The 21297-nt window shown below is 65.1% G+C and overlaps 9 protein-coding genes across 9 annotated transcripts; 5 read left to right on the top strand and 4 right to left on the bottom strand.

Annotated features, from left to right (window-relative positions):
- The first annotated feature begins 197 nt into the window (after positions 1-197).
- V1510DRAFT_422471 (uncharacterized protein) lies at positions 198-1879 on the top strand. Its single transcript, XM_066934791.1, has 2 exons — positions 198-515; positions 634-1879. The coding sequence occupies exon 2, from the start codon at positions 651-653 to the stop codon at positions 1818-1820; it is 1170 nt and encodes a 389-aa protein (XP_066787028.1). The 5' UTR covers positions 198-515; positions 634-650; the 3' UTR covers positions 1821-1879.
- Positions 1850-2386, bottom strand: V1510DRAFT_404852 (uncharacterized protein; the record flags this gene model as incomplete). Its single annotated transcript, XM_066932287.1, has 2 exons — positions 1850-2329; positions 2360-2386. 2 exons carry the CDS (start codon positions 2384-2386, stop codon positions 1850-1852), a joined length of 507 nt encoding a protein of 168 aa, XP_066787027.1.
- Positions 2387-3546: 1160 nt separating this feature from the next.
- On the top strand, positions 3547-6274 carry V1510DRAFT_422467 (uncharacterized protein). Its single transcript, XM_066934790.1, has 5 exons — positions 3547-3787; positions 3953-4110; positions 4140-4391; positions 4423-4488; positions 4518-6274. The coding sequence occupies exons 2-5, from the start codon at positions 4015-4017 to the stop codon at positions 6138-6140; spliced, it is 2037 nt and encodes a 678-aa protein (XP_066787026.1). The 5' UTR covers positions 3547-3787; positions 3953-4014; the 3' UTR covers positions 6141-6274.
- A 271-nt stretch (positions 6275-6545) lies between these two features.
- Positions 6546-8604, top strand: V1510DRAFT_431931 (PXA domain-containing protein). The gene is made up of 2 exons (XM_066935458.1): positions 6546-7296; positions 7326-8604. Exons 1-2 carry the CDS (start codon positions 6757-6759, stop codon positions 8541-8543), a joined length of 1758 nt encoding a protein of 585 aa, XP_066787025.1. The 5' UTR covers positions 6546-6756; the 3' UTR covers positions 8544-8604.
- Positions 8605-8722: 118 nt separating this feature from the next.
- V1510DRAFT_422459 (Tyw1p) lies at positions 8723-11085 on the top strand. Its single transcript, XM_066934789.1, has 2 exons — positions 8723-8766; positions 8846-11085. Exons 1-2 carry the CDS (start codon positions 8763-8765, stop codon positions 11002-11004), a joined length of 2163 nt encoding a protein of 720 aa, XP_066787024.1. The 5' UTR covers positions 8723-8762; the 3' UTR covers positions 11005-11085.
- An 88-nt stretch (positions 11086-11173) lies between these two features.
- V1510DRAFT_369734 (uncharacterized protein) lies at positions 11174-12170 on the bottom strand (the record flags this gene model as incomplete). Its single annotated transcript, XM_066931402.1, has 2 exons — positions 11174-12007; positions 12039-12170. 2 exons carry the CDS (start codon positions 12168-12170, stop codon positions 11174-11176), a joined length of 966 nt encoding a protein of 321 aa, XP_066787023.1.
- A 758-nt stretch (positions 12171-12928) lies between these two features.
- V1510DRAFT_431927 (mediator complex subunit Med31) lies at positions 12929-13734 on the bottom strand. The gene is made up of 2 exons (XM_066935457.1): positions 13647-13734; positions 12929-13615 (listed from the first exon to the last, which is right to left on the bottom strand). Exons 1-2 carry the CDS (start codon positions 13716-13718, stop codon positions 13280-13282), a joined length of 408 nt encoding a protein of 135 aa, XP_066787022.1. The 5' UTR covers positions 13719-13734; the 3' UTR covers positions 12929-13279.
- Positions 13656-14861, top strand: V1510DRAFT_248363 (inositol phospholipid synthesis and fat-storage-inducing TM-domain-containing protein). Its single transcript, XM_066930575.1, has 3 exons — positions 13656-13780; positions 13812-14517; positions 14550-14861. Exons 1-3 carry the CDS (start codon positions 13770-13772, stop codon positions 14622-14624), a joined length of 792 nt encoding a protein of 263 aa, XP_066787021.1. The 5' UTR covers positions 13656-13769; the 3' UTR covers positions 14625-14861.
- Positions 14862-16379: 1518 nt separating this feature from the next.
- On the bottom strand, positions 16380-17289 carry V1510DRAFT_422448 (uncharacterized protein). Its single transcript, XM_066934788.1, has one exon. The coding sequence runs from the start codon at positions 17161-17163 to the stop codon at positions 16546-16548; it is 618 nt and encodes a 205-aa protein (XP_066787020.1). The 5' UTR covers positions 17164-17289; the 3' UTR covers positions 16380-16545.
- Between the last annotated feature and the right edge of the window lie 4008 nt (positions 17290-21297).

Raw genomic sequence — 21297 nt, 5'->3', positions numbered from 1 at the left:
GCGCCGCACGGCCTGCGGCTTACATGCGCCGCACGCGGTGCGGCTGGTGAGAGGGTAGAGCGCCGCACACTGTGCGGCTGACTGTAAGTCGCGCCGCACGCGGTGCGGCTGGTGAGAGAGTAGAGCGCCGCACGCGGTGCGGCTGAGACGCCGCCCGAGATGCGGCTCGGCTCCCGCCCGCCGCCCGCCGCCCGTCGCTCGCCTATCTCCGCGACAGCCCGTGTGCCAGCCAGATGTGTCCCTGTCCGTCGGTGCTTTCGTGCTGTGCGACTGGCGCTTTCTCGGCCACCGGCTCGGCCTCTGCTCGGCCCCGAGCAGCCAGCCAGCTCGAACTCCCAATTGAAAGCGACCGCCCGTGAACATTTTTCTTCACACTGATCCGTCTCTTGCCGGCAGAATCGGCACAAGACGCAGAGGCTGGCAGACAGCTTGGCTAGCTGAGCTGAGAGTGTGCTGTATCAGAGGCAGCAGCTACGGAGCGTGACGGAGCAGGAGAACGAACGATCCGCGTGACGGTAAGACCAACGAGCGACGGCCGTTTACCACCACGACGGTGTAGCCGGCGGCTGACGGCTCTCCTGGCACCTCGTGGCCGCTGGGCGCGCTCTCGGACGGCAGGACTGACTCCTCCAGAAACGAGAATCTGCACTATGCTGCCACGGACAATCTTTGCGGCCTTCCGACCGGCCAGAGCGGCAGCCGGAACGGCCACCACCGGCCGTGTCGGCCTCACAGGACTTGGCCAGAAGGCTGGCGACGTGGCCGGCGTGTCCAGCCGTCTCCTGGCCGCCTCCCGCGCGTTTGCCTCGTCGTCGCGGCCGGCCAACGACGGCAAACAGTCGACGTGGACGGCTCGTACCACCACAAAACAGTCGCTGCGGCGGCTCTCGCCCGTCCGGCCGGCCCCCCAGCAGGTGCGGGCCGAGCCGGCGGCCAAGCCGTGCGTGGCCGTCTCGTCGGCGCAGCAGTACGACCTGCCCAAGGTGCTGGAAACGCTGCACCAGCAGGGCCATCTGTCGGCGTCCATGCTGCTGCCCCAGGAAGTGGCCTACGTCGAGTACCCGCTCGCCAACGGGCGCAAGGCAGACACGTTCGTGCTGTCGAACGGGTCCATCGTCACGTTCGGCATGACCGAGACCGAGACGATCGCGCTGGCCGAGGAAATCAAGGTCGCCGAGCGGCTGCCGTATCCCGCGCGCGAGTCCGAAGACATGGACTTTGTCGACGGCCCGGCCGACAACGACGCCCGCAGCTACATGGACGGCGAGCTGATCGTGCTCTGCGGCAACGACCGGCAGCTCGACATGGCCGCGTTCGCGACCGGGCTCGCCCGCAGCACCAAGCTGGCCGTGCTGGAGTCGGCGCTCGAGCAGTACATCCAGAACATCCGCGACGCCACAGACCGCCTGGCGACCGGGCGCAAGCTGCCGATGCACGGCACGCGCGAGGTGCTCAAGAAGACCGGCGAGCTGCTGCGGCTGCGCGGCAACCTCAACCTGTACTCGGAGCTGACCGAGACGCCGGACCTGTACTGGTCCGAACCGGAACTCGAGACCATCTACCGGGCGATCTCGAAGAACCTGGACATTGCGCCGCGGATCGCCATCCTCAACAAGAAGCTGGACTACGCGTCCGAGGTGGTGTCGATCCTGAAGGCCCATCTGAGCGAGGAGCAGTCGATCCGGCTTGAGTGGATGATCATCATTCTGATCATGGTCGAGGTCCTCTTCGAGATCAGCCACTTTGCCGAGCGCTACCTGGCGTCGGAGGAGCGCGGAGAGCGTGCCGAGCGCGCCGAGCGCGACCGCCCGGCCGCATAGGCCCTGTATATACTGCAAACATGTATTGACTAACGCGCCTGGTGGGCGTGGACCTCCGGGGGGACCGTGATCACCGTGTCGGCGCCGGCGCCGGCCAGCGTGGCCGCTGGCGCGGCCGCCACGGCGCCGACGGCGATCGCCGGAGCGGCGACCGCCGCCGCCGGCACCGCCACGGTCTGGTCTGCGACCGGGATCGGCACGGCGGGCGCCAGCGGCGCGTCCAGGTGCCCCTGGCGGAGCACCTCCTCGTACTTGGGCAGCCCGGCGTCCTCCTCGTACCGCGGCAGCGTCGGGTCGCCGGCGTCAGCGTCCGCCCGGTAAACGTGGGTCGTGTCGACGCCGTGGCGCTGGCTCATGGGGTGCAGGGCGTGCATGCGCGCCATCTGCAGAGCCCCGAGGTTGGTCTGCGAGCCGTGGCGGCGCAGGTACGGCGACGTCAGCGACAGCCGCCGGTTGTAGACGAGGTACGTGCCGCGGACGATCGTGATCGCGAACACGAGTGAGATGACCTGGGTCAGCAGCGCCACGCACAGACTTACGATCGCCGTGGTGAGCGTGTCGTCCATGATGCACGGAGCAGCGCGCGGGGACACGCGAGCTCTGTAGGGCCGGTCTAGCGCATACCCCTGCCGGAGTGTGCTTGTCGGAGACGTGGACAGTGGATCTGTCGTCAGCGCTGTTGGGTCCGGTGGCGACCAGCTGGAGACGGAGTCCTGGCCGCCGCGGCTGCCGCAGGCGCTGCTCACGGCCGGCGGCGGCACGCACGGCCTGCCGCGGCCGGTTTCCGCGACGTCCGGAGCGCCGCCGCGGGCCGGCCGGCCCGTCCGCGGCCGCGACTGCCACGGCCAGCACTGCCTCCTGGCCCCGCCGGCTGGGCCGGCCCGCTTGCGCCAAAGCTCACCTTCTGCAGTCTGTGCGACTACGGTCGTCGGTCCATATATATTCAGCGGGAGTCGTCGACCACGTCGATATCGTAGCTGTCTGTTGTCGGTGTCTGGTTTTCTTCGAAACCGGGCGCTCTCATGATGCCCACCCTCGTGCGGCTCATATCCCAGCGTTCTAGAAATGCGCTAGCGCGTCGCTTAATTGCCCCCATACGGCCGGGCGCAGCTCGTGTTCCGGTCACGCCGTGATCTGGCGTTGCTGGTGTAACAGTCGCGTCCAGGCCGTGGCGCAGCGCGGCACGCGACCCTGCACAGCCACCGGCGCGGCCGGACTCAGGGCGCAGCGCCCCCGGCGGCAGAGCAGAGAGCCGCCGGCAGGGCGCACCCTCGACGGGGTCGCCGCCGGAGGCTCACCCGTGGCGGTGCAAGCCTCCGGCGGCGACTCCGTCGAGGGTGGCTGCCCTGCGGGCAGGCATACAGCCGCAATAGCCGCCGCCCGCAGGGCGCACCTTCGACGGAGTCGCCGCCGGAGGCTCACCCGTGGCGGTGCGAGCCTCCGGCGGCGACTCCGTCGAGGGTGCGCCCGGCGGGCGGCTATATGCTTGCGGCTACATGCCTCCCGCACGGCAGCCGCCCCCGCCGGAGGCGCCGCCGGAGGCTCGCCCGTGGCGCTGCGCTCGCCGGCCCACCGTCGGCGGTGCCGCCGCGGCCGGCCGCAGCAGCGCGGCGCCCGCCGAGCATATAACCGCATATAACCGCATATAGCCGCTATCGCCCGCCGCCCCGCCGCGCGCCCGCGCAATTGCCGGCCGCGGCGCATAGCCGCCGCCGTCCGGGCGCCGCGGCCCGCCAGCAGGCAGCCGCGGCCTGGTCCGTGCTGTCGCCGCCGCGTGCATCGGCCTAAAGTGTGGATTTCCCAACCTCACTTGTCGCTTACAGACGGTGGACTCGTCCGCGCCCAACATCAGGAGCACGGTCATCAGGCCGTGGACAAGGCACGCGAGTGCAGACAGTGGCGACGCCAGGCAGCGCAGTCGCCGGACCCTGGCTTCCAGCAGTCGTGTTGTGCCCCAGCGTGGTCAAGTATGGCGACAGCGACAGCGGCGGCGTATTCCGCGTCCGTGCGATCGGAGACCGCGCGATCGGCGGCCCACACGGCCGCGGCCACCCTAAACTCGCTACTGGCCGCGGCCGAGTCGGCGGCTTCGTTAAAATTGGCAAACGGAACAGTGCCGGCTGACCACCCAGACCCCAACTCGCCGCTGCTGACCATCCTGCCCCGAATCGTCCGCAGCGTGATAAATGTCGTGATGAAGCAGGCCACGGACATGGACATCCCGGACCGGCGGATCGGCACGTTCGTGGCGTACCTGACGTCGCCGTTCGCGCTGCTGTGCATGCTGATGGTGAGTCGCCGGCGGGCGGGCTGACCCAGGCCGTCATCCTCAACCGCACGGTCGTGTTTGCGTCGGTCCGGCGGCCGCAACCGCTGCCGCCGTCGGCCCGGCTGCTCATCCGGTCCGTGGCCATCCTGCAGCTGGCGCGGGCGATGGGCCCGATCCTGACGGCGCTCAAGTGCTACTCGCCGGGCCTGGCGCCGTACATTCCGGGCGTGTTTGCGGTCGCGGACGGCGAGGCGTGCCCGACGCCGGACGTGCTGTGGTACCTCTACAAGGCGTTCTGCACGGTACGGCCCCGGGAGGACGCGCTGACGCCAGGGCCACTTTGTGGAGACGTTTTCGAACGCGCTGCAGGGACGCGTGCCGTCCCCCGACACGGGCATGGTACGTACCGGCCGGACGCGCTGACGCAGACGCTGTTTGAGTACTCGCTGGCGTTCCAGGAGGCGCAGTCCGCCCAGCGGCCGTCGGTCGAGGTGCTGGTGATCTCGCTGATCTGGGCGAGCAACTACCTGGTGTTCCTGGTGATTTCCGTCTTCAACCTGCAGAACTACCGGCTGGTGTCGTCGTCGCTGTTCGGCATGATCTCGCTGTCGTACTTTGCGTACTCGACGTACTGCGGCCGCGCCCAGTTCTTCCCGACCGTGTGGGTGATCGGCTTCGCGCCGCACCTGGCCGTGCTGTACGTGATCGTCATCTGCGGCTCGATCTACCTGCTGGCGGCGCTGTTTGCGGGCGGGACCGCCAACCTGCAGAACACGCTGACGACGATCAACATCTCTGCGGGTGAGGACTTCTACTCGTGCCTGCTCAAGCTGGGCATCACGGTGCTGACGTCGGCGTCGGACGCGCTCTACACGTCCGAGGGCCCGCGGCTGGCGCTCCCGGAGGCCACCTGGCTGGACACGCTGGAGAACCCGGACCTGGCCGGCTTCGTGGACGCGGCCCCGCCCGACGACGAGTACCTGCAGATCTCGTACACGGCGTCGGCGACGGGCGCCCGCGACGTGCGCTACCTGGGCTCGTACACGCCGCCGCGCCGCCGCCTGGTCTTCTCGGCCACCGACGGCGCCGTGGACGCCGTGCTGGACGCCGACGGCGCCGCCGCCGTCCCGGCGCCCGCCACCGTCGACGGCGTCACCCACGCCGTGATCCGCCGGCGCAAGACCTCCGGCTACGCGACCATGAACCGCGCCAGCAAGGTCGGCGGGCCGCTCGCCGCGTCCGCCCGGCACACGGCGCGCGGCCGCGTGCGCGACGTCATGCTGCTCTACCGGCTCTCGATGGCCTACACGCTCGTGCGCAGCACGCTCGTGCTCTTCGCGCGCCTGCTGGTCGACGTTGTCCGCCGCCGCCTGCGCCCCAAGACCGCCACGCCCGCGCCCACGCCCGTCTTTGTCTCGCCCATCGAGGAGGTCGTGCCCGAGCGCGTGCTGTCGGACGACGAGCTCTACGCGCGCTTCCTGCAGGACCGGCCCATGCCCGAGTACGACGCGTCGGCGGACTTTGCGCCCGACGACGACGACGACGACGACGACTACGCCGACGACTCGTCCGACTCGGACGACGACCGCCTCGTCCTGCGCGCCCGCGACCCGGCCCTCGACCAGGAGCTCTTCCCGGAGGCCCGCAACCTGCCGGCCGACATCACGCTCTCGAGCCTGCTCCTGCCGCAGTCGTACGAGGAGCTCGAGTACGCGCGCGTGCTCACCGCCCATCTCTCGGCCTCCCACATCCTCACGCGGTCGCGCCACCGCGAGCTCTTCGCCGACGAGGCCGACTCGCTCGCCGCCGTCATCACCGACCGCCGGCCCGCCCGCACTCGCGTGTTTGGCGAGGACGACGACGACGACATCACCACCAGCCACTCGCTGTGCGTCGTGTGCCACTCGTCCCAGCGCAACGTCGTGCTGTGGCCCTGCCGCTGCCTCGCCATCTGCGAGGACTGCCGCGTGTCGCTGGCGCTCCGCAACTTCAAGGGCTGCGTGTGCTGCCGCCGCGAGGTCACGTCCTTCTCGCGGCTGTACGTGCCCTAGGTTGTTTCATTGTTGCTCTCGAGCTGTATCCTTAGCTGACACCTGTGGCTGAATGGACTCATACATGTGGAGGCGCGCCGGGCGCTGTTGTGGCGTAGGGCTGAGCATGTAGCCGCAAGCATGTAGCCGCAAGCATGTAGCCGCAAGCATATAGCCGCCCGCAGGCACCTCGACGGAGTCGCCGCCGGGGGCTTGCACCGCCACGGGTGAGCCTCCGGCGGCGACTCCGTCGAGGGTGCGCCCTGCGGGCGGCGGCTATATGCGGCTATATGCCTGCCCGCAGGGCAGCCACCCTCGACGGAGTCGCCGCCGGAGGCTCGTACACCGCCACGGGTGAGCCTCCGGCGGCGACTCCGTCGAGGGTGCGCCCTGCGGGCGGCTGCGTGCTGCGGCTATATGCCCGCCCGCAGGGCAGCCCCTCGAAGCGCCGCCGGAGGCTCGCGCACCGCCACTGCGGCGTCCGTGCGCGACCTAACCGCCGGGATGTGACGATTACATAAGGGAATCCCTTAGTCTGACTACGCACCACCTCGCACCGCACCCACACCCGACACCCACAGCGCAGCCGTCCCAGACCTCGCGCAGAGCCGTGCGACCGGCAGACACAGCCCGGACGATGGCAAGGTTCAAGCGCAACGGCGGCGGGCCCGGCGCGGCCGCGCGCGACAGCGCGACGGCGTCCGGCGTGGCGTACGGCGGAACCGGCAACAGCAGCCCCGGCGGCCCCGGCGGCCCCGGCAGCGCGCCCGGCAGCGCCAGGCCCGAGGCGCCGGTCCCCGCGGCCGAGCCCGTGCCGGCGCCGGCGCCGGCGCCGCCCACGGTCGTCGTCACGGACACGAGCGCGCCCGCGGACGCTGCGGGGCCCGACGCCGAGCGCACCCCGGCAGCAATCGCCGCCGACAAGGCGCTGACGGACGCGCTGATCCGCAACACGCTGGTGCCGACCGCCGCGCTGCAGAAGCCGCTCGACGAGATCCTGCCCGCGCTGACGTCGTTTCCGGACATCGACGTCGAGCTCTACGCGCTGATATCGCTCATGATACGCCAGTTCGTGCAGTCGTGGTACGCGCGGGTCACGGACGACAAGATGTTTGTGTTCGAGCTGCTGCACGTGGTCGCGCACATCACGCGCAGCCTGGAGGAGCGCATCCGCAAGGTGAGTGGCTGCCGGGCGCGCTGACGCAGATCGACCTCGAGCTGCTCGTGCTCGACGAGCTGCCGGCCATCGTCGACATGCACCTGCGGGACTTCTACCAGGCCAAGCAGAAGGAGGTCACGGCGTACGCGGGCGCGGGCGGCACGGCCACGTTCGAGAGCGTCTTCCAGAGCCTGCAGCCGCACCCGGCGCTGGCCGAGCCCGGCGCCGAGCTCACGTTTCTGGCCGTGTTGGCCAGCGGCATTCTGGCCGCGCTGCTGCCGAGCGAGGACCTCGGCTCGGCCGCCGAGCGCACGTTCATGCGGGCCGTGCTGGCCGAGACCGTGCTGCTGAAGACGATCGACAAGCTCAGCGAGCCGTTCATGGTCCAGGAGATCGTGGCGAGCGTGATCGAGTCCGCCATGGCCGACCGGCTGTACGACAACCGGCGGCGGCGGCTGGCCACGGACGCGGCCGAGGCCGCGCGCCCGCGGGCGTACTTTGACCGCGACCACAAGGACGGCACGTGGGCCGCGCTGCGCGTGGCCGCCGCGCTCGTGCTGGCGGACGCCGGCAGCGCGCTCGCCGGCGCCGTGAGCGCGCTCGTCGTGCTCGTGTCGCTGGCCCAGAGCGCGTTTGCGTTCCTGGTCACGTTCCGCCGCGACACGGCCGTGCCGGCGGGGCCCAAGCGGCCCTCGGCCATCTCCGTCGTCTCCCTGGCCATCTTCCCGACGCTGGCGCGCCTGCTCAACCTGCCGGCCCGCCAGCCGTGGCTGCTGTCGACGCTCGAGCTGCTCGCCGCGCCGGTCTCGATCTCGCAGGAGCCGAACGTGCTCGACCGCCTGTGCTCCTACGTCTTCCGCCGGCACATGGTCGCGTCCGGCAACATCTGCCGCGCGCTGCAGGCCGCGCGGGCGAACCTGTTTCCCCGGAACGGGCCCATGGGCCCGCCCCGCGTGTACCCGGACGACGCCGAGAAGCGCCAGATCCTGGCCCGGGTCAAGCGCGACATCGTCGACGCCGTGCCCGCGTTCATGCGCCGCCAGGTGCTCGGCACCACCGCGGCCCTGGGCGGCTCCGCGCCCGGCGACGACGCCGGCGAGTGCTTCCAGGCGGCCGAGGAGCTCCTGCGGCCGTTCGAGAGCAAGTTCGCCAACAAGCACCTGCTCTACTACACCCTCGACCTGGTCATCGTCCGCATCCTCCCCGAGCTCGCCGAGCACACGCCCGAGGAGATCAAGCGCTGGCGCCTCGGCGACGAGGCCTAGCCTGTACCATAGCAATGCATCGGCCCCGCCGCACACCAGTCCGCGAGGGCCAGCTGAGTCAGCGGCGCCGCGGGCTGAGTCAGCCCCGCCGGCCGCCTGACTCAGCGCGCGCCGCGACGCGTTATGTAAGCGACCCCGGAAAATCCGTCAGCAGGCCCTGCCGCTGATGTAATCCCGTCCTGCAATTTTTTCGCGCCTCTGCGTCTCGACGTTACGACAATGGGTGAGTGCCGCGCGCGGCCCCGCGCCGGCCCGGCGCCGGCCGCGGGCGCGACCGCGCCGCCGGAGCGTGCTGACCGCAGGTTCCACGGCCGCAAACGTCCTCGAGACCTGGCACCAGATCCGCGTGCCGCTCATCGTCGGCGGCGCCGCGGCCTGGTTCTACTGGAAGTACTGCCTGTACCAGCCGCACCCGACCGTGGACCGCGTGCCGCGGCGGCGGTACAGCGGCGGCGGCGGCAGCGACGACGACGACAAGCCCGGGCGGCCTGAGGCGGCCGACAGCCCGGCCGGATCGGCCGCCGGGTCCGACGACGAGCGCGAGACCGCCGGCGCCGACCAGGAGGCCGCCGACGACGCGACCGAGATCGGCGGCGACGGCGAGGCCAAGACGGCCGGCCGCAAGGCTGCCAAGCGCGCCCCGAAGGTGTTCCGCGGGTCCAAGGCGGCCAAGAAGGCGGCCGCGGCCAAGTCCGGCGCCCTCGCCGACCACAACACCGTCGTCTTCTACTCGACGCTGACCGGCACCAGCGAGCGGTACGCGGCCCAGCTGCAGGCCGAGCTCGGCCGGCAGCTCGGCAGCCCCGACGGGCGCATCCGGCTCCAGAACGTGGACTACGTCGACGACCTCGACCAGTACTTTCTCTCGTGCGAGGCCGGCGCGGTGTACCTGTTTGTCGTGCCGTCGTACGTCAGCGAGTCGCCGCTCGACTTCTTCGTCGAGACGCTCAAGGAGACGTACAACGACTTCCGCGTGGACTCGCGGCCGCTGAGCAAGCTGGCCGGCTTCGCCGTGTTCGGCCTCGGCGACCACGAGTCGTACCCCGACGAGTTCTGCTACCAGGCCAAGGACATCGACAAGTACATGGGCAAGCTGGGCGCGCCGCGCGCGTTCCCGATCGGGTTCGGCGACGTCAAGACCACGGCCGAGAGCGCGTTCGCCGACTGGACGAGCCACCTGGCCACGGCGCTGCGCGACCCGCGGCCGCAGGTCGAGCTCGCCGACATCGCCGACTCGGACGACGAGGCCGAGGCCAAGGACATCATGGACGTCGAGGACCTCGGCCGCTCGGTCAAGGCCGCCAAGCCCACGGCCGCGCCCAAGGAGATGGTCGGCCGCGACTCGCCCACGTACGCCGCGCTCACCAAGCAGGGCTACACGATCGTCGGCAGCCACTCGGGCGTCAAGATCTGCCGGTGGACCAAGTCGGCGCTGCGCGGCCGCGGCTCGTGCTACAAGTTCGCGTTCTACGGCATCAAGTCGCACCTGTGCATGGAGACCACGCCCTCGCTCAGCTGCTCGTCCAAGTGCGTCTTCTGCTGGCGCCACGGCACCAACCCGGTGGGCACCACCTGGCGCTGGCAGGTCGACCAGCCCGAGGTCATCCTGCAGGGCGCGCTCGAGGGCCACTACAAGAAGATCAAGCAGATGCGCGGCGTGCCCGGCGTCCAGGCCGAGCGCTTCACCGAGGCCTTCACCGTCCGCCACTGCGCGCTCTCGCTCGTGGGCGAGCCCATCTTCTACCCCTACATCAACGAGTTCGTGGGCATGCTGCACGACCGCCACATCTCGTCGTTCCTGGTCTGCAACGCCCAGCACCCGGACGAGCTCGCGCGCATGAACCAGGTCACCCAGCTGTACGTGTCCATCGACGCCAGCTCCAAGGAGTCGCTCAAGGCCGTCGACCGCCCGCTGCACCGCGACTTCTGGGAGCGCTTCCAGCGCTGCCTGGACATCCTGCGCGAGAAGCAGAGCCAGCGGACCGTGTTCCGGCTGACGCTGGTCAAGGGCTTCAACGTGGACGAGGTCGAGGGCTACGCGGACCTGGTCGCGCGCGGCCTGCCGTGCTTCATCGAGGTCAAGGGCGTGACCTACTGCGGCACGAGCAAGTCGTCGCCGCTGACGATGCAAAACGTGCCGTTCTACGAGGAGGTCCTGGAGTTCGTCGAGGCCCTGACTGCGGCCCTGAAGCGCCGCGGCATGGACTACGACATTGCGGCCGAGCACGGCCACTCGTGCTGCGTGCTGATCGCCCACCGCCGGTTCTTCATTGACGGCGAGTGGCACACACACATCGATTACGCGCGCTTCTTTGAGCTGCTCGAGTCGGGCGCGGCGTTCGGGCCGATGGACTACACGGCGCCGACGCCGGCGTTCGCGCAGTACGGCTCGGCCGAGAAGGGGTTCAATCCGGACGACGAGCGCGTGGTGCGCAAGAGCAAGGCGGCGCCGAGCGCGTGATAGATAGGAATGTATTGCGGTTGAGGTGCAGACGGGTGGCGGCGGTGCGGCGGGCAGGGCCGGTGGCGGTGCGTCGCGAGCTTGTGCCGCACGCCGTGCGGCTGAACGCGCCGCGCAGCGTGCGGCTCGCGCCGTCACGTGATGGCGCCGCACGCCGCGCGGCGCGCCCTCACTTGTCCTTGGCCGTCTCGCCCGGCCCAGCCGTCGGCCCGTCGCCCGGCCCCTCCGTCCCGGCCGGCTCCGTCCACACCCGCCACGGCAGGAAGCGGCCCACGACCGCCTGGTACGCCGCGTACTCGGGGTACTTGCCCGCCGTGATCATCTCCGTGAACGTGGTCGAGCCCTGGAACAGCAGCACGTAGCCAATCGCGCCAATGATCGTCCAGTGCGCCCACACAAAGCCCTGCTCAGCCACGACCAGCGCCCAGCCCCACAGGTACAGCGTCACCCAGATCATCTGCTCGGCCAGGAAGTTGGCGTGCCGCGAGTACGCAAACACGCCGATCGTGCAGAAGCCCCGGTCCAGCTGCTGCGGCGTGAACCCTCGCGGCGCCTTCCGCAGCAGCTTGTAGAAGTTCTTGGCCTGCTGGTACGCCCACATGTACTCGTCCGCCGCGGACTCGAGCATGATCCAGCCCACGATCGCGGCCACGAAGCCGTACTCCCACAGGCGCATCGGCACCGTCGCGTACTCGGCGAACACGGCGTTCGGGGCCGTGATGTTCAGCAGCAGCACGAGCTGGATCACGGCGATGAAGATCAGGTCAAACAGCCGCCAGAGCACCTTGTTCGGGATCCACTCCTTCAGCACCCGCCACCGGTAGTCCTCCACGCCCGAGTAGCCGCCCTTGCGCACGAAGTTCCACGTCAGCCGGACAGACCAGAACGCGTGCAGCGTCAGCGCAATCGTCAGCCGGTGCGAATGGATGCCCGTCTGCCGGTATGTGTGGATAACGTAGTGCAGCGTCGTCAGCGGCGGCAGCAGCGACCACAGCCGGTCGACCTGGCGTCAGTCCAGCCATCGCCCGACGTACCTGCGAGTACTCGTCCGTGACCTCGTCGACCACAAACACCGACACCATCAGCGTCACGAAGAACGTCGCGGCCGCGCCGTACGCGCTGCTGCTGTCGTAGAACTCGAGGAACGTGGTCTTGCCCGAGAACATGTCGGCGAAGCGCACGGCCTGGTCGGCCGCGGCCCCGGCGCACTCGTGCGCAAACGCGTGCGCGCTGTCGGTCCAGGATGCCATCGCGGGTGGTGATGAAAGTGGACCGTTGGTCGCGCAACCTTGTCTACCACACACCCAATGCCGGACGCCAAAGCCGCACCGCCGCCGGGGCGCGCTGCCGACACGCCGCCGCCGCCGCCGGAGGCCGCGGGCACGCCGGGGGCGGGCCGCCCGCGCGTCATGCGCTACTTTGACCAGATTCCGGAGAACAAGCGGCCGGCTGTGCGCCGCGACGAGTCGCGCCCGTGCGTGACCAAGATTTTCACTCAGTACATGTGCGTGCTCAAGGGCCTTGACACGGTCGAGTGCTATCCGTTCGAGCGCAAGTTTGAAGCGTACGTGTGCCGGGGGACCTGCTGACGACAGATGCCCGTTGACCAACGGCCGCGAGCGGCTGGTCGAGATCACGGACCGGCTGCCGCAGTACGGCAGCACTGACGACGAGGACGCGGCGGCGGCGCTGGTGGCGGGCTCGAAGCCGTGAGGGCGCTGCGTCGGCGGGGCGACCGCGGCTATATGCGGTTATATGCGGCTATATGCGGCTACATGGCTGCGGCTATATGAGCCGCGGGTATGGGGGCAGTGGCCAGATGATCGGTGGCCGTGCGATCGGTGGCTATATGGCTGCGGCTACATGGCTGCGGCTACATGGCTGCGGCTACATGGCTGCGGCTATATGGCTCCCACCGACCCCGGCCCGCGGCGCCCCACATTGCACCTGCGGCTACATGCCCGCGCTCGGCCTGTCCCCGGCCGTGCCCTGTCACGCTCTCGCCTCTGCGGCTGGCCGCCTCTGGCGGACGCTTGCGTTCGCTCGCATGCTTCCGTCATATGTACATTGCATTACATTACATCGCCGCTCTGCAGCCACGACGGCTCTGCCGCGGCCGCGCCGCTCTGCAGCACTGCGTGGCGGCGCGGCGACCGCACGGCCGGCGCCGTATCCATCGTATCCAGCGCCGCATCAGCGCCTTGCGTGGTTGCGTCCGGCTAGCTCGCACCCGCTTTCGCGACTGCCATCCATCCCATGCCATCCGTTCCATCGTCTATTCCGTCGCCACCGGCTCCGGCTTGGGCTCGACCACCTCGCCCGGCAGCGGCGGCTCGGGCGGCGCCTTGTACCGTCCCTGGCCGAGCCATTTGTCGTAGATGTCCGCCATCAGCCGGTCAGCCATATCCGCGTGCATGATCTCCTGGCGGAAGAAGGCCTGCTTGAGCAGCGTGAGCATGTGCAGGCAGTTCGGATATGCCACGAATCGCACGTACTCTGGCCGCCGCCAGTACTCCAAGTATTCCAGGTACCGTAGGAATCGCTCGTCGTCAAGGTACTTGTTCTGTGCCAGAAAGTTGACGTACTGTGGATTCGCCAGCGATTGCACGAACTGCGGTCAGCCCCGTCGTGCGCGCACTCACCTCGAGCTCGACCTCGAACCGTGACGGCGGTGGCGGCGCGGCCTCGCCGGCCTGCTCTTCGTGGGTGGCCATCGGTACAGGAGGCGATCTCCCGCCGATCGCGACTTCACCCCACCACTCAACATGGACCCAAGGTACGTCTGGCGGCCGCCGCGCTGACAGCAGCGCTGCCACCGCGTCGAGTACGGCCGTGCCGGATGCAGCGCACGACGCTCCTGGTGCGGACGTCCTCGTGGGCGCGCCTGCCGCGGTGCCCGCGCCGGCAGCGCAGGAAACAACGGCACCTTCCGCGCGGCGATCCTGGCTCTCGACGACCGAGCTCACCGTGCTGGCGCTCTACCCGGGCATCCTGCTGCTCGGCAGCCTTGTCGCGGTGGTCTCTGCGCCCGACACGTACTTTTCGCGCAAGTCCAACGTGTTCAACGTCTACTTTGTCAAGAAAGGCTGGTTCTGGACCACGCTTGTCTTCCTCATCCACGTCGCACGCACCCGTCCGACTGTGGGCACTGCCGTGCGCTACGCCGTCGCCACTGCATACTGGATAGCCTTCACCCAGTGGTTGTTTGGGCCGCCCATAATGGACCGCGTTTTCTCGGCCACCGGCGGCGAGTGCCGGCTGTCCGACGCCGCGCCGCCGATCCGCTCCTCGGCCGGCTGCCGTCACGCCAACGGCGCCTGGGACGGCGGTCACGACGTCTCCGGCCACGCATTTCTGCTCACCCACGCCAGCATGTTTCTGTGGTTTGAGCTGCTGCCGGTGCTGCCGGCCAAGCTGTCGCAGGTCCACACCAAGATCGTCTTCGGTCTCCTAGGGCTGTGGGCCTGGATGCTGCTGATGACGTCCATCTACTTCCACACTCTGTTCGAGAAGGTAAGCAGGCGCTCCTGCTGGTCTGACCCTAGATCAACGGCTGGCTCTGCGGCTTGGTGTCCTGGGCCGTAGTATACGTGCTTTACCCTAGACTGCATAGTAAATAAAGTGGTTTGTCAGGGAGCTAGCATTTGCACGACGCAGTCGTCGCTCGTGTCTTTCTGGGCAGCTTGACGCGGCTTTGCACGGCGCCCTGGACCGGCAACTTTGGCCTGAGATTTTGCTCGGCGACATTGCCGGCCGTGCGCCGGACGGCCGTCAGCTGGCTGTGGTTCCCTGCTATTGTCTGGGCCGCTAATCGGTGGGGACCGTCACCGTGAGCGGCGGCAGCTGCGGCAGAGCCTGTGCACAGGCGGCGGGCTGCAGCCTGACCGCAGCCAGCAGGGATGGTACCCGCACAGCGGCCTAGCCGGAGTGGTACCCGCACAGTGGCCCAGGCGGAGTGGTACCCGCACAGTGGCTGAGGCTGTCGGGAATCGGTACCCGCACAGTGACTGTGGCGGCTTACAATCATAAACGCACAGTGGCTGCGGCGGCCGGTAAAATGCCCGCACGGTTGCGATGACTGCCTGCCATGGTATTAACAGTAGCTGTGGTGGCCTTTGATGGTACCCGTAGAGTGGCTGTAGTCGCCAGTAATCATACCCGCATAATGACTGTGGCTGCCTGTACTGGTATCCGCCTGTGACGTTGGTGGGCGGGATGGTACCCGTGAAGACGCCCCAGCGACCGACGGTGATACCCGCAGGTCAGCGCTGATGTCATGCCCGACCCGCCGACTATGATGATTCAAACATGGTGGCTGTGGATGTGGCGCCTCAGTGAGCCGTGTGAGTTGCACTGTGCAGCGTAGATGGCCAGGTGAACCGTGGCTGTGCATCGGGTCGTCCGAGCCGGCCGTCCCCGCGCGCATGTGCATCGTGCCTCTTTCAGCGGCTACACTCAAGTCCCCTTGGATCGCGGTGTAGTCAACCACAGCTGTCCGAGCGCTCCTCGTCCGCTCGTGCTATCGTTCGCGCCGGCCGTACGCGTCCGATCTCTTGAACGCCGTCCACAATGCTCGCGATCCGAGCGAAGAGCTCTTTACCACTCACTTGTACTGGGAAAGCTCGTTTTGCCACCGGCTGCACGGCTCTTGGCCAACGCTGGTGCTGCATAGCCTCCCCGGTCAGTTCGTACCTAGTACCGGTCGCTGGCCAGCCGGCCAAGGCGTCAAATGCTTGCTTGCATTTGGCCTATATATCAAAATCTAAGCCGCGGAAGCCTGATGCACCGTTGCCTTCTGTGCGCTAGCGCCAGAGCTGTCTGCATGATGGCATCTCGTCTTGCCGCAGACTGCTCAAGCACCGCTAGCTCTCGTAAATCGGTCGTGCACAGAGACACACCGTGGAGATCGGCCTGGCCATTTAAATCGCCCTTTGCCCCCTCGTCAGTTCGTCCCTCTAATACGAATCTCGCTTCTGATCATCACCTTAGGAACTCGCCAGAATGTCTCCTTGGGCGCCCGGCAGGGGCTACGCTCCCAAATCGTCTGCTGTTCGAGTGAACGACCAGTGCAGAGACTTTTCTGGAGCCGGCTCCTCTACGCGGCCCAGTTTATTCGACAATCCGGAAGCATACAAGACACAGCGCGGCGATGAACGCAGACGGCTAGCAATTAGCGCTCAGGGCGGCGCCGTTCGGCTAGCTCCCGTCGAACGATCTGGCGCAACGAACAGCAGGGGTCCTGCGAGTCGCCGTTGATTTTGGTTCTAAAATTTTTTGTACTACCTTCAGATTACCCTCTCTACATCTACTATGGAAGGTGCGTGCTTGCCCACCGCCGCATCCCAGAGAGCCGGTTCCGCGGTTTCGGAAGCGAAGGTCGCCTTGTGTTCCGCGCACAGATATATTGTTACTTCAAGCTAGACTAATTAAAAAAATTATTAAACACTATCCGTCCATTAGACGCGCTAGGGAACTTAGCCCACAGTTACAGGCGCCGTACAACGCCTAACCCCAAACACCAAAAACCTCTGACCAAAAAGATCAAAACTGCAAAAAATAGTCAACAGGAGTCGTACGGACGTTCTTCGTAGTGCGGTTACACACAAATTCGCTCGCATCCGCGTTGACATGCACGCGATATGAGTCTTTGGGTGCACTCGGTGCGAATACCCAATACTGAAACGTGTGCGAAAAGCCTCCGATCACGACCGCGAATGTTTGTGTGGGGGGGAGGTTTGCACACTGTACAAAGTTGTAGCCGGTTCGATGGAGTATGAGCAGTTTAGTGTCGCTGAGATGGCGCGCGTTGCAGACCGCAAGCATGACACGGATGGGCGTCGGCTGTCCGTGGACCATGATCTTCCTCGTAGCCTCGTCAGCTAGCCGGGTCATGGCAGTCCGGCTCGTGGCCTCGCTAGACACGCGCAGGATCGAACGTGGTACGTCACTACCAGCGGGACCTGAGGGCCTCGCCGACGTCGACCGCCGGGACTCGTATCTGTCGTGATCCCACCGGATCTGCAGTCGCTGGTATCTATCGCCTTCCTGCGGCATCCACTCACGCATCTCGTACTCATCGTGCTGCGGCGGACTGCTGCGGCGCACGCTTCCGTCGGAATCGCGGATGTAGTTAACGAACTGGATGGGGCGGCCGGCCATAGTGAAAGCGATCTGGGCTCCAAGAGGCGCTGCAGACAATAGATTTATGGCCAGTCTCCATGCACCGCCTCGTTTGCGCCGCGCCCACCGCGGCTGCGACGTCGCTGTGGCTTGACCAAACGTGAGCTGTTTGTGCGTCAGCGCTTGCCGCTTTTGTCTATATAGCGCCTGCCAATGGGCATGTCTTTCCCTATCGTAGACCGTAACGCCTCTCGCCCTGAGCTCGGTCCTCTACGCCGGCGATGCTCTTCCGCTTTTGAGCGTCAGTGCACATTTTGCTCAGCAGCATTCTATTAATTCGCTGAAATAGCGTTTTATTAGTGAATCTTTGACGTTCAACCCCAACCTTAACTACACTCGAAAGTAACCTCCACATTTAGCCTCCACACCATTAAAACACATCAAAAGACAGCCAACTCTGTGCACCCAAACCGCAACAGCCCACCACTGGTCGCCAGTTGTCGCCTGGCGTATCGCTCAAAACTCCACGGTGTGCTTGGAGCCTTTCGAAGCCAGGCGGCATGCTCGGCTCACCCCGAAATGATACTTGTCGCCCAGAACGTCAATTTTCGACGGGAACTCGGCCGTGTAGATGTAGAACTCGCACTGTGTTGCCGGCATCTGCACCGAAAACACACGCGGAGTGAGCGGGGCTCGGCCCGGGCAGCGAACGACGACCGCATCCTTCAGAACTATCAGGACCTTGCCGTCGCACAGGTCGCACAAGTACCAGATCAACTGGTGGATCGAGAGATAGATTCCGTGCTGTCCCACCAGCCTTGTTCCCTCTCTGGCAAGTCGGATCTCCAATGGCTCTACCTGCCAGCTAGGAAACAAGTTCCGGGTGAAGAAGGGAAGCATCGCGCTGCCGGCGCCGGTATCGCAAGGACGGCCGAGTTGCCTGCGTACGGGGGACTGAAAAGTATATAAATCGAGTTCACTGTTGCATACGTCTGCCTGACAACGTGCGAGACTGCTCGTACGCTAGCGGCTCCTTTGTGGTACGGTCGTGCCGATTCACCCGGCGAACCCTTCCCTCGGTCCGGGCCGACTCGCAGGTCCGTCGTCTGCGAGAAACCTGCGAACCTTGCTCTAAGGGCTTACAGTAGCTCGGGTTATGTGCATCAAGATTGTGCTATCGGGACCGCTGAGGCGTCGGAGCCCACCTGCGCGCTGCCATTTTTGCTCAAGCACTCAAACTCTGGGGTCTGAGTCAGGCTCGAAGGCTTCGCAGCACAGTATAGTGGCCAGATCTTGAGTGCGATTACTCGTGCGTTGCGCGTTATATACTAATATGAGGAAACCTCTATCACGGAGCCAGAGCGGATGCCTTGGGCAAATCTGCCGGCTATTACACTCCACTATTAGTTGGAGACAACAGAGTACGTGCCATCCGTTCGCTGACTGCTCACGACAGCGTAGGGTCGGAAAGTGGTATAGCATTAGCAAATGATAGTTACAACCATCGTCAACACAATCGGCAAGACAAAAAGAGTCTACGAGACGGCAATAACTGCTCAACCGTAGCCGAGCGTCGCAGTACCACGTCGACGTACTACCTGTTGCCGCGCCTGTAACGAGCAACGATATTGTCCAGCAAACGTTTCTGTATCATTACCAGTCCCCTGGAAGAGCCAAGAGCCTGGTGACCACCTGAACGCCGCCAAATCCATTCCACTGGGCGCGTTCCATTGGATTGGATCGGACGTACCTGGCTACCCCTTCGACCTTGTTCGGCTTTAAGCCGTTTGTGTGCCACTAGGGTACCCTGTTGGCTCAAATGACGGCCCGCTAGCTACAGGACATTTCACCCACTACGGCATTACTGTGTACTTGTAACGCTCCATCTAAATGCTACTATGAGCACCAATTGCATCTCGATAAGAAGTTGACAACGTAGTTTATTTTCTGCATAGTGTCCCTGAAAAATCGACCAGATATCAACATGACTGGGCCCCATTTGCCCCACGTTTGCAGTGGGCCAGGAACCGCACCGTAAAGATGAGAGCAGAACGTAACATGTATAGAAGGCATCTTGGCGTAAGAAGCTGGCCCCACATTAAAAAGCCACAGCTGTGACGCCGGCACAAAGGCGCATATAACCGCACGCTTAATCCTAGACGCATCTGTCAACCGGTCTGATGCTTTAGCGACGCCGGGTGTGAACTTGACTGCTGCTCGTCAGATGAGGCTGGACGGTGCAGCCGGAGCGAGTGCTTATGTTGCTGCCCATACCGCTCGCAACCCGACCGGCGCCGTGGCCGCCGATAACAGAACCATGCCCGCTGCCGCTACTGTTCGCGCTGTTGGCGTTGATACCAGCGCTGCCGTAGCTACTGGCGCTGCTAGCACTTCGGACGCTGCTGTGACTGGTACTGTTGCTGATACTCGTGCTGCCACTACTAATGATGCTGGCGAAGTGCCCACCTCTACCACGGTCCCGCATGCCACCAGTCAAGTCACTGCGCACTGCGCTAATATGCGCTTCCGATTGCCTTTGTTTGTGCTCGCGGTGCGCAGCCGACGGATCGCGAGCATCAGAACTCCGTGATGCCGCAAGCTGAAGATTTTTTTTTATCCCGGGAACAAGCGGCGATTTGGCCATGACTAACGTGGACCAGCAGATCAGTCTGAGCAATGTCAAGCGAAGTTTGGAAAGCTTTTAAGGCACGCGGCTGTTGCCCAAAGTCCGAAGTTCATGGTACAGAAATGAAGGACATGCTAGGATCAAGTATTTATGAGAAATTTCAAGCTCGTTTGCACGTGAATCTAGAGCAAAAATCTCATAAACTACGAACGATTCAAACCGAAATACGACGGCGCCGCTCGATGGAGACACCAGATCTCACATCTTGCTGAGGCGCGATGAGTCTCGTGGAGTCAAACGAACCAGAGTGATTTCGCTGGACTGTTGAGGAGCTCAACAGCCGGTTGTTGTAGAGCGCCGCTGCCGTTTCTGATGTGTACCGGCCGAAAAATCTGTTGGTCGAACAGGACCGGCAGTAGGCTGATAGCCTAAGGCCGAGCCGGGCCGTTTCGCCGATCTCGCTGTGGCGTTTACCCTGGCAGAATTTTTGCGCACAGATACAATGTTATCCGCACATATACAAGCAGGGAAGTAAATGTCATAGCTGCCCGAGTATCTAATGTGGGTTGAGCCCGTATATTGTACTCCGGGAAACGCGTGGCCAATCGGTCTGATCGCCACCGTGCGCGTCTGGTCACATTTCACTTAGCTTGCGTGCCCAGCGGATAGTGCGCGACTGTTCAATAAGTGAACGATAGGCCATGATTAAAGTTTGAACCTTATTAGGTAAATGACTTCGCGTAACAGCGTCGAAAGGTTATTTTCTGTTACCTGCGTCAAGCAGAGAGCGACGCACCCCACAATGAGCTAATCCTAAAAAGGATTGGCATATGCTCATTGGGATGCCAGATGAGTCAATGCTCTCGCACGGGTAATGTAATTTCTCTGACCGTCCTCCTGGTCGTCCGTGACTCAGTGCGACCATGGAGTGGACCAGAGTTTCAGTGCGACCGTCATCTGGCTCTTTCCCGTCCAAGAATATTGGCCTGGAGTGCTGTAATGCCTCAGTATATGAGCTGGCGCGTGGCTCTACCGGCTGCTGGGCCGGTAACTCTGCTGTTTCCAGTTATGATTTCTCGGCCTCTTTGAGCTAGGTTTGCGACGAAGTGTCATTCAGCATCGTCAGGTACCAGGTACAGACGAGATACTGGGCTTCATAATGATCGGCGGAGAACTGTCGATCCCTAAAGGCGTGCTGACACGGGTACGATCGGAAGAGGCAGGGTACGATCGGAAGAGGCAGGGTACGATCGGAAGAGGCAGGGTACGATCGGAAGAGGCAGGGTACGATCGGAAGAGACAGGGTACGATCGGAGAGTCAGGGTATCACCTGGGATACGACGCAACCCACGGCCGCTTGCTAGACGGTCCGCACGTCTGTAGAGGCCCTCAGGACTGACGCCCGACGGCGGAAGACCGAACCGTATGGAATTCGCGCGAAGCCAGTACCGTCTTCAGGCTATCTGCTGAACCAATAAGATAGTCATGTCTGAAACCAGCTGCGCCGCAGTAGCTCAAGGCGCCTGCGCCCCAACAAGACATGCAGC

The sequence above is a fragment of the Dipodascopsis tothii genome, assembly GCF_038497935.1.
Source record: "Dipodascopsis tothii strain CBS 759.85 unplaced genomic scaffold V1510scaffold_36, whole genome shotgun sequence".
Taxonomy (NCBI): Eukaryota; Fungi; Ascomycota; class Lipomycetes; order Lipomycetales; family Lipomycetaceae; genus Neoaidaea; species Neoaidaea tothii.
The sequence above is the reverse complement of the archived record's forward strand: the minus strand, read 5'-3'. Positions and strand labels throughout refer to the sequence as shown.